The 12,270-nt window shown below is 29.9% G+C and overlaps 1 protein-coding gene across 1 annotated transcript; it reads right to left on the bottom strand.

The window, feature by feature from the left end:
• Nucleotides 1–681: 681 nt before the first annotated feature.
• LOC131046143 (transcription factor HY5) lies at nt 682–11,723 on the bottom strand. The gene is made up of 4 exons (XM_057979811.2): nt 11,402–11,723; nt 9,963–10,137; nt 1,056–1,212; nt 682–955 (listed from the first exon to the last, which is right to left on the bottom strand). The coding sequence occupies exons 1-4, from the start codon at nt 11,499–11,501 to the stop codon at nt 902–904; spliced, it is 486 nt and encodes a 161-aa protein (XP_057835794.2). The 5' UTR covers nt 11,502–11,723; the 3' UTR covers nt 682–901.
• Nucleotides 11,724–12,270: the final 547 nt, after the last annotated feature.

The following is a 12,270-nucleotide window of genomic DNA, read 5'->3' as shown; positions in this document are numbered from 1 at the left end:
TCAGTACTTTTACAAAAAATATAATGCATTTCTTCAACAACTAATCATTACAAAATAATGAATCAAGGGGAAAGGCACCTAATGTAATTACATATTCCAAGATTTCTTGTTACAAGCAATGAAATAGGTGTCTCATTCAATACTCTATTATAAACCTTAAGATGATCGATTTGTAACATATATAATATTATAAATATAAATATTTGATATTGTTTCAAAATTATTTAGTTCTTATTTATAACAAATTCAAATTTTAACATCCATGGATAACTTATTACCAAAGAAATAATAACTTATAATAAGGTATTTATATAAAAAAACAACCTTCTCAGCATAATTGATTGATATAATTTTAACATAATTTGTTTAAGTCAAATAGTTAAATTTTTAATATTTTTTAAATAAATAATATAATAAAAATATATAACTACTTTTATTTTCAAATAATTAAAATTTTAGTATATTCACTACTTATATATCGCATTGAATTTAAATACAAGTAAGTTACATCTCATGTTAGTTGTATTGATGGACATACATTAAAAATATAATGAGTATAAACTTTTAATATCACATCTTTAATAGGCTTATCAATTTTAATATCATATGTTTTAATAGGCCTATTAATTTTAGAGGCATGATATAAAATAGGATTTGCAAAGGATTATCCACCTATCAAAATTATTGTGGAAACATCTCAAGACTTTTTGGCTGATTTTATAAGCTTGCAACATTTGAGAGACAATGTATTTTTAATATAAGGCAGATTAACAATTTCATACAATGAGAGATGTATACAAATTAATATTATTAGAGAGATTCCAATACCCAAAGTGAAAGGAAGGTGGCAATGGAGAATATAAGAGAGGTCAATGAACCTATCTACTTAATGCTCAATCCTTCAAGGATCAACAACCCCGCTTCCTTTGCTTTTCATAGTGCTGTTCTTCAAAATCTACATGCCCAATTACCATAATCAATCATTACTCTTTTACTTACAAAAAGAAAACAAAATGATAGAAACAATCAAGGGTTAATTAATATTTGATACATACCTGTCTAAGCATAAAATTTTCATTTTGTAGAGTTGAGACTCTTTCTTCCAACTCATTGTTTCTATCTTCAAGCTCTTTTGCCTTTGTTTCTAGCTCACCCACATAAGCTTTCTTTCTTTCCCTTGCTTGTTGTGCAGATACCCTATTCCTTAGTAATCTACAATGATCCAAATTGATCAATCCCCTTTTCAACTACAAGACCCCATTAACGAAAGGCAGTTGAGTTTTTTTCAAATTTTTTAAAGGTAGAACTCTCCCGATAAAATAGAATATTTATTGTTGTAAATTTATTAAAAATAAGGTGTAAAATGATTATTAACTATTTGATTATTATATTTTATATTTGAAAATAGAATGAGGTTAAACATCAACCAATTTTTAAAGAAGAAACAAAATAAATTATAATAAATTTAATTATGTATGTATATATTTTTAAAAACTAATATAAAAGTTGTCTAAATAAGAGTTAAAGGTACAAGGTTCACATTTGGATCCAACAAATACTAATAAAGATGTGGTATATGAATACAAAGTTAAGAAGAGAATGTTTACAATGATGATGAGTAGTGTAGACGTTGAGTTGTGTATAATGTTTACAAATTGACGTTGAGTTGAGTTCATGGAAGAGTGGGTATTTTAAATTTTATTTACAAATGAAAGTGAGTATATAGATTAAATCATTTTTATATGGTTTTAAAAAATAAGAAATATAGAAAGGAAAAAAAGCTTCTAAAAATATAGAAAGGAAAAAACAATTGTACTAGTCTCTTGAAGATAAACTTCAAAATATATAATCCAATAGAAAGCAAAATGAAGATAAGAATCATCATGTCTACTATTTTTTGATGAAAAGAAAACATTTTACGTATGTAACCCTATATCTTAAGAAGAAGCTAGGGGAAAGAAAGTGTGTTAAGATGCATGCAAGAAAATTGTAGTTCTTTAATGTGAAATAACACTTTAGAATTAAAGAAACTTCTACAATGTAAAAATATTGTTGGTAGTAATTAGGTTTATAATACCAACATTAAATATAATATATTTATAATTTTTAGATTAAAATAAGATTTGTAACAAAATAATACTCCCAAAAAAAAAATTATTTCAGCAATATTTAACTCAATAATAAAAAAATATATATAAATACGACTAATTTTTAAATAGGTACTATTTCTGCATTATAGATCAATTAAATGGATGTGAAAATTGTATCGCTCAAAGGTGATTAGATGGTGAGGTCTAAATGGAACAAACACGGGGATTTGTGGGTACCAACCATAATGCATCAATTATAAAGTGTAAATATTTACATAGCTTGAAGAATGCACCTAAGGTTGTATTATGCCAAGATTACTGAATAGCTCAATTTTCAAACAAGATCTAGTAGAACTCTCTTTTGACCATAATATTTAGGTGAAAATAGCAATGTTGGACTTGTAATTGTTGATTTTTATGTACATAAAATAATAATGACATGTTTGCACTATTCATGAGGTAATCCATAAAGTCTCTAAGTAAAATCAATCCCTTTTAGTTGCCAACAACAAAAATAATTTTTGATGGAGTAAATAGTAGTAGCTAGTAGATGTAGGTGTCAAGTGGTGTTTCACTCTTCTTCTAGTCACATTTTTAAAGAAGTTTCTTTATTTTGCATAACCAAATAAAATAATTAGCCAAAATAATTGACTACTCTAGAAGGGTAAATTTTCTTTTTCACCTAGATTCAAAAGTTTGGTAGTGGAAAGGGACTCCCTTCTAGTTGTCAATGGTTTAACTAAGAAAAATTATACGGGTAGATATTGAACAACATCTAGATAAAACCTAGCTAAAGTTCTATTAGTTAGAAAAGATTTTATTTTGTCATTACTATCAATGAATTAACATGGTCACTAATATGCTTGTAGTTGTAGGTGGGAATCAATCTTCTTTCTCTAGCAAGCACAATGATGATTTGTTTGAATGGAACTTAAGATGAACATTGGAATGAATTCCCTTGTGAGAAAGAAATAAATAATATAAAATTTCAATATTAACTTATATATTAGTATGATTAAACATAATCATGGTTTAAGATGGATATTTGACTATTTGATAATTATTGTTATGTAAAAACACTTTCCTCATGGTATTTTTCTATGTAAGTATGCATTGAAAAAACTCATACACCTGTAATAGGTAATCCCCATCACTATCCATTTTCCACTCAGTGCCTTCATTTTTTTCTTATATCAATGGGTTTTCTATATGTTTAGTCATATTCTTTTAGGATCATCCCAATTGCTCAAATTGTCATGAACGAGGGTTCTCTACCAAATAGATGGATTTGTGAGTCTAATAAAATGCATTATTTACCATTTTAAATTTATTTATATGGCTCAAATAATTTTCCAAAGCTATGGAAAACCAATATTGTTGATTTCTTTAGAATTCAAAGAAGATCTAAAAAACTCCATTTTAACCCTATTAAAAGGGCTACATGGCCAAAGACATGATGGATTTGTGTCCAAATAAAATAAATCATTTTATAAGAGTAAATATATTTATACAACTTGAAAAATGCACCAAAGGTTTAGTATGCCAATATTGTTGATTAATTCAAAGTTCAAACAATACCTAGTTAAATTGGGGCCTTTGACCTCAATGGTATATGAATTCAATTGAGATGTTAGCTTTGTAATTATGAATCAAGTTGTGTATGTAATATAATAATCATACAAATTCACTATTATTTGGAGAATCAATAAAATCTTTGTTAAATATATCTTTTTGGATAACAACTAAAATTGATACTTAAAATGAATCTTGAAGGAGCAACTAAGTGTAACTTTAGGCTAGGAAGGACAAGTGTCACATCCCCTTTAGTAATAACCTATCTTATGAAACAAAATTCCTATTCTATATTTCCCACATCTATGTGGGTCCTATTTTTTATGTGTTTTCTTCCTCTTCTTTACTAAGTTATGTTGGACTAAGGTCCCTAAAGTCTTTAAGCATGAAATCATGTCCCACCTTCTTAGTATTTTTCAACCATTGAAGGTTCATGTTTTGCATCTAAGTGTGCCTTCTTGTCCATGACTACTTGTTCCTTAGTTCCAACCATTATTTTGGACTTCACCATCCTAGCATGACTTTTCACTCAACTATCTTTCTCCTTTATTCTTAGTAGAATTTCAAACTTCCTCCTCCCAACATGATTTTCTTTCCAACTCTTCACTTTTCTTTTCTATTATTAGTGAGTCAAAATTCCTCATCTAGACACATCTTTTACCTATTCCCCACCATTATTCATTCTCCCATCAAGACCTCAAAGTTATCTATTCTATTATAATTTTCCATCTAAGTTTTCTACTTTTCAATCCTTTTCCAAAGAACCAAACCTCCTTTCACCAAATGCTCTACCTCTAAACCACAATCCTCAACTTATGTTATATTTCCAATGGTTTCCCTAACACCCCAACCCTAGCACTCACCATTTCTTAATACCCATCTCACCTACCTCCAACGACACCATAAACATCAATAATGCTTGATGTTGAGATTGTAACTTTTATCTAATAGGTCCCTTGCACATAGAAACATTATTAAATTCATATGGTGTGGATCCACATATAACTCCAACACTTCAAATGAAGACATGACCTTGGTTTTCATTAAAGTAGTAGTTAATTTTAAACCCTAAAAGATATCTCATTCCCTTATTCTCAAGAACATTTATAAGTCAGAAATAAATTCACTTATGCGGCATATCCAAGGACAAAGGCATGATTACAAGCGTAGTGTGAAAAAAAATGCTACCTAATGGCTTTAGGAATTATCTATCATGTAACTAACTTTGAGATATTCACAATCAATGTAGGTTTTATCATTATTTCTAGAGTTATTAAGGATATAGACTCTAATACATAAAAGCAAAAAAAAATTAGAAACCCTAACTAAAAAACCAATCCAGACACTAATACTCAAACGCTTAGATTTGAGTGTAAAAAATCATAAACCTATTATCGATCTAAGAGAAATAAATCCTTTTCATCATATGAGAAATGATAAAACCCCATTTGCTAAAGGAAAATCTTAATCAAATGTAATATTAAAGCTTTCATTATGATGACTATCAATTGAGTTGAGCTTGACTAATTTACAAAGGACTGTGAGTACCAATGTAGAATTCTTAATCAATTAAATTTATAGCAGTATTTGTAATATCTTGTAGTCATATAAATGTAAGATGGGCTTTATAATTTATTTATGATTGTAACCAAAATTGAGCTAGGTATCAATAAATATAGAGTGGTGTTTGTAATTTTAATATTGTTAAATTTAGGTAAATATTTAAATATGTTATTTATCTTAATTATGAACCCATACTATAATAATAGGGCTAGGGTTATCACATGATTGAAAGGAGAAATTTTTATCTCATAAAGGTTAATTAAAATTATAAAACCCTAAAATGTTTTAGATATAAGGTTTACTTGGGATTTTTTATTAATATTGGTTGCTTAATTAATTTCAAGGCATTACAAATATTTATTCTCATTAAAATGAATAATTCTTAAATTTGTTCATCTTGATATCCATTGAGAATATTATAGTTGTAATAGATTTGGTTTTCCCACCAACCTATGAATCATGGGGTTATTAAATATTGCTACCAATTTCAATAAATAGATTCAAATAAAAAAAATTTAAATAAAAATCAGTCTACAAACTCCAAAGAGAAATTATTTCTAGTCTTTAATTAACTAATGTGATAATTAGTATAAGATATTGCTAAATGGTTTGTAGGATACCAAAATCTAGCAATAGAGTTGAAGATAATTCTCTCATTTGTGAAAAGTGGAACTTTCTTTTCCAAATTGCTTGAATTACGTAAAAGGAAAGGGTGGGAGAGAAAAAAAATACCAAAAAGGAAGAATAATCTAATTCTTCTATAAACACATGGGAAAGAGAAAAATTTCTTGTAGAATATAAGATAAACTAGTGATTTTTAGTTGTATCCATAATAAGCCCATTGAAAATTCAACTACTTAAGAGAGAGTCATTTCCATATAAAATTTATTTATATGTAGTAGTGGTGTTGATGGGCATATATTTTTCAAATAGGTTAACTATTACCCTTGACTAGCATTTATTCTAAAACCATGGCTCACAAGGATGACAACTATGTTTTAAATCACTTAGAGATCGTTAAATCAATAATATAAGATAAATATTCTAATGAAATTTTTTAACAAAGGGATACCTATGGCAAGTATGTACTACACCTAATTCATAAATTATCTCCTCAAAACTCATTTCAATATGAGAAACATTTTAACAATGGTAAACAAATAAATATTACTAAATGGAAAGAAAAAAAATCAAAACTTTAGGTTTGCTCAAGCATGATATTATGGGATCTAGGGGTCATACCTAAAAACACCTAACTTAATATTATGTGAAGCACATATTGATTGAACTATTTGATGGACTCAAATCATGAGTGCTAGTAAATCCACCATTTTATACTACTAGAAATGAAAGCAACTCATTATTACCACAAGCGAGCATAAGGTATGTAATGCATACTAAGCTATGAAAAGTGAAATGGTGATGGATGTAGAATAGCTGTATTCCATTGGTGGGCTTCTACAAATTCATTCAAATAGGGAGCATGAGTCTACATTTGAAGGATTTTTTTGTGAATAGAAAAATTACAATGATGGAGGAGATGTCCACTATCTCAATTTACGGATCATTGTCAAATAGAAGATTCCAACATGTCATGGATTAAATTGGTATCCAAAAGTTTGATTCCAATGAATTAACAATACATTTTTTGATGGGAAATAGTTAAAATTTGATGGTACAAACTTTTCCTTGGGTAGTAAATTGAGAGGATTACATGAGATACCATTGGTTAGAATTACATCAACTTAGGTATGCAAAACATCTCACATGGGGGGAAATGTCTTACTAAAAATATAAGGTTGTGCGGTAGCTACAAATACTTTTCCTTCCATTTATGAAAATAATTTGAAGACCTTATGTAAGGATGCTAGAGTTTACAACCAAGAGAAGAAAGAGAAATGGAATATTGCTAATGTGGCACAGAGGCCTATATAATTAAAATAATGAATAGAGAAGACATCGACAACAATACAGAAAGAGCCACAATTTTACACTTATTTAGAAATGAAATGGTTCATTAAAGAGCTAATTCTAAATTGTAGGAAGCTTAAAAGACAAATGATGTAATTTTTTTAGGATTATATGCACACACACTCTTGGAGATTTGAAAGTAATGAAGAAAAATTTAGAAAGGATGAAATAAAACTATCTATATTGAACTAAATATAGATATATGATCAAAATCAACTATAGAGATGTCTATAAAGGTATCTTAGGAAGAGATAGAAAGGGTTTATAATGATCTTAAATTAATCTAGGACTCTTTCGAAAAGACCCAAAGGGAACTTTTAGAGGTATAGAAATGGCAATGTTGTAGAAAATGTTAGGAAATAAGAGAATGAGGCAATGGAGCAAGGAATTAAATGAAAACAAATGTAACAACTTGAGGACAGCTAAATATAAATGGGCTAGCATAAAGAGTGGTTAACACAAGAAAGTAAAATTAGTTTGTAATCTTTTTCTACTTATTATTAGGATGCTAATAACCCACTATTTGAGATGAATGTAGGGATAGGATATTACAATAGTTGTGATGTTTCACCTTTCATTAGGGCATTTTATTAAAGGGGCTTCTTTCTTTTTAAGTACTAAATCAAATAATTAATTAGAAGCTTTGAAATAACTCTTATGGGAATGAAATTGGTTATTCCCACTATATTTAAAAGTTTGGTGGATGTTATCTAGAATTTCTTCTTAATTTAATCAATAATTTTCATATGTTGTCTCACCAATTTCTTATGAGGTTGTTTCCCAGTAGAAAATGTTTTAGGATTCTTAATTTCCCCCTAATGTGCAATTAGATCATGAATCAAATGGGAAACTATAAATTACTCTTAGCTTGTGATAACAATCATTAGACTGATTTAGGTATCATTTTTTCTTATAATAGTGGCTTGTTGGCTCTACAAAATTTTTCTTTAGTTTATCAAAGAAAAGGTTGTGGCAGGTGATTCCCTTCAAGTGATCATTGGACTAAGCAAGGACCAATTGTAGGATTGAAGATTGAACAACATCTTAGATGAAAATCTATCTCTTCTACAATTAATCAAATGGGATTGTATTTTGTTACTACTATTGGGAATATAACATGGTCACTAACATGACTATAAATGTAAATATGAAATAATTTCTCTTCTCTATTAAACATAATGATGACTTAGGTGAATGAAACTTGAACAAGTATTGTAATGGTTAAGATATCACTGATTTCAACTGCCAATCTCCCCTCATATACTACTATCAACTATGAGAAGATATATTTATAGTTTTAAATGATTGTCAACTAGTTTTAAGAATAGCTGATGGGTAAAAGATTGTCCTTATATTATTTTGTATGGGAAGGTATGTAATTCACCCTTCACTCATTGAACTAAGAAATTTTCCCTAGAATCCTTCCTTTCCTTCACAACATCTTCAATTCATTCTTATTACATGGATTTTTCTCTATTATATTACTATTATTGATAAATCGTTCAAGTTACTCAATTGGACCATGAAAAGAGGTTGCATCCACAACAAATTTTCTTCTAGTACTACAATCTTTAACTAACACTTCGAGAACAATTTAGTGTTATAAACATTTTGACCTTGAATTTGGTGAAAGAGATTTTGGTGATAAACTCACTATCTTGAGATTGTTTTAGACAAGGGTGATCTATAACTAGGTATTTTACCTAAAATTTGAAAGCTTGTATGTTTGATTTGAAGGATAGGGAATGAAATCTTAGAATAATCATCTCTTTTACGAAGGATATCATTCCTTTGAGAGATAATATTGATAATGATGCCCCTCTCAGTCTTTCTCTAATAGCATACCTCTAATAAAATGTGTAGTAGTTGCAAATTTTAACCTAATCATTGTTGAAAAAGAATAAGAATTTGGCCTTGTACAAACAAGACTTAGCTTTATATTAATAAAATCTATAGGCGGTGACAATGGAAGGTAATTTGGAGATTTGTAGTTACTACCAACTTCCCACTATTTGAAGAGGATTATATCTAGATGAATTCATGTATCATGTTCTAGTAATCCCTTCCCACTTTTTGAAGAGGATTATATCTAAATGAATTCATGAATCATGTTCTAGTGATCCCAAGGAAGATGATGCATTAAGTCCCACTAGTTACGTCAGCCAATGGCAAAATTTGGTTGAATGTAGATAAAAAAATTTGTAGGGTCATTTGTTATTTGTTCTTAAACACTAGGGGACTTGTTTTAATATTAATATTATGTAGTTACAATATGTTCCAATGTATTGTTTTATTTATAATATATGCATTTTATCTCGAGGAGGGGGGAACCCATAACACTCTATTTATCAAAACATATTTTAACTTTACAATTGAGTAACATATTGACTATAAATACAAAACGAATATAAACAAAATTATTTGAAATAACTAATTACAAATCAAATATAATAAATATGATAAAACAAATGATGAGATCTCCTTTCTCAATTCATCCATACATAAATTTTATTATAAAACATTGTAAATTACTATTTAATCAATTGAAACAATCAAAAACTTATTATTCATATAAAATAATTTAGAAAATATTGATAATTTATTGTTAGATAGCGTTTAAAAACAAATTAATAAAAAAATTAAACTATGAACTCATGATCCAAACTATTGATTTTAAAATGTCTAGATTATCTAATCTAAAAAGAACAAGAATCTAAAAGATTTAGTATCCTGAAAAATCAATTCCAAAACAAACAAAATGCACACCTTTTAAGACGTTTGTGTTCTTTGTCAGCGGGTGTTCTGACTCGCTTTCTTTGGCCCCCACCACTAGTAGATTGCTGCTGCTGGTTCTCTACCTTGACTGCAACTGAATTCACAGTCTGCCCTGGGATAAATCCCATCTCTGGTACTCTTCGTAAATCATCATCACTCTCATTTACTGCATTAAACAGTTCCACACCAAATAAGTTTCCCATTAATGCACATCTTCATTACAGTGAAAGTTTCAACGTCAACAAAAAAAACATTCAGTAAGTATAATCAGACGATAGGATTCTATATACATAGGAACAAGAAAAGATAAAAGAAAGAAAGGAATCAGATTATCTACAACTCAGATACCAGGATTCTGTCAGCACAGTACAATTTCACAGTTTTGAAAACAACTGAACTTAACAATCTACTCATAACTGGACTGTCAAGTGAATGAACTTTTAGTACTACCTTTTCAGACTAATTGCAGAACTGTCCTTTTTTTCAACAGTTAGAGCAGTGTTTTCTATAATCTACAAATTAGAAACTTCAGTAATTGAAAAGACTTTCACACACAAAACACAAGAAACCCATCTTATGAAAAGTCTCTATAGCCATCTGCTTTCTGTCTGTTCAGATGTCTTCAAAATATTCAACAAACCCATTCTATGCACCATACTTGAGCAATGAAAAGGTAGCCATATTCTTCATACATTACCTTAGATCTGCAAACCATATAAAGTTTGACAATAGTTTTCGAAATTCCATATAACATTACTGACTCTGGAAATCTTCTGTGTACAACTTTGTATAGTACTCAAAAGCTTGCTTTTGAAATCAACTGTATATGTTGACGTTTCGGATCTACTGCCCATATAATGTTTGTTGTGCGAATAAGACGTTAACTACAATAATCTACCTCCCAGGGCGGCGAAGGGCCCCCTACCCCTACCCCACCCCTACCCCCACCCGCACCCTCACCCCCACCCCCATTATAGTTTTAGTAGGGCTAGCAGGTTGATTAATGGGTGGAGCAGATAAGGAAATAAAGTAAATGAATGGAGTAGGGGAGGCAGACCGAACCAACCGGAGGAGCGAGCGAATCAGCTTCGTCATCGGCACCTTTTTCTAGTGATGCAACTATTTCCAAACCATATAAGATTACCAATACTTTCCTCTTTCTGATGATGAATCCAGACATCAATCTAAAATTCATACACAATGAATCGAAAAGCAATCTCATCAATACATATCTTGATAAAAATCTACAATACAGAAAAATCAAATAAACACCCATTCAAACAAACAGATACATAACATAGATCAGAAACCCATTTTGCTAAGATTTCTGTACTCATTTGATCTAACTCATACAGAAGCATAAACATTTCACAACAATACCCAAGCCTATTTTCCAAACACATTATCTTATATCTTATAAAAGGACTTACTATATGTATTGACTGCTTCATTTTGGTCCCCTGAACTGGAAGTTTTCTCCCCACTTGCAGATTGCTGTTGGGTAGACGTGGAAACTTCAGGAGCTTGCATTTTAAACTTTTTTTTGCCCAACTCACACAACCTTACCAATGTCCTTTGATACAACTACAATAGAAAATTATATCCTTTTTCAAATCAATTCAACACAATGATCAATCTGATTTCAATCCAATATACAATAATCTTCGATTGCGTAGCCTTCCTGCATTGGATTCCAGATTTTCTTGGCGTTTATCTCAAAACTATGACAGCAAAACATAGCAATTGCAATCTTTGAGATAACACGTGAAAGATTAAATGAGCGGCTCACTTTAGTCCTCACCGTCCGATGTAGAAAATCCAACGGCTGTCATGTTATAGTCGTGGAAGGCTGAGGACCCATAGAGTTGTGTGGTCATTCAAAGGCCAAAACTCATTTCATCGACCTCTCCTATTTATACACGTAGCTGCAGCTGGTTTTGACACGTGTATGGATCCGAATAGGTTTGAAGAATAGTGATATGATCCAGTCCTTTAGACTAGGAAGATGTTGTTTAGTGGAGAGGAAGAGGCCAAAACAGTGCACAATATTCTGATATGAATATTCCTGTCCAAATCTTTTTGCAAGATTTTTAGATATTTCGATGTGGGTAGCTACACTTTAATAAAAATGTGGAGCTTCAAAGCTGCTCTTCAGTGTATGCATGTCAAATCTACATGACAACTTGTGAAGGATTCATTTCTTCTTTCATAAGCTAGTAAGATATTTATATTGTGGTTTAAATTTTATGAGTTTAAGGTTTGTATGATTGGTTGATTAGTTGTAGATGAATATTATAAT

This window comes from Cryptomeria japonica, chromosome 4 (assembly GCF_030272615.1).
Source record: "Cryptomeria japonica chromosome 4, Sugi_1.0, whole genome shotgun sequence".
Lineage (NCBI taxonomy): Eukaryota > Viridiplantae > Streptophyta > Pinopsida > Cupressales > Cupressaceae > Cryptomeria > Cryptomeria japonica.
The sequence above is the reverse complement of the archived record's forward strand: the minus strand, read 5'-3'. Positions and strand labels throughout refer to the sequence as shown.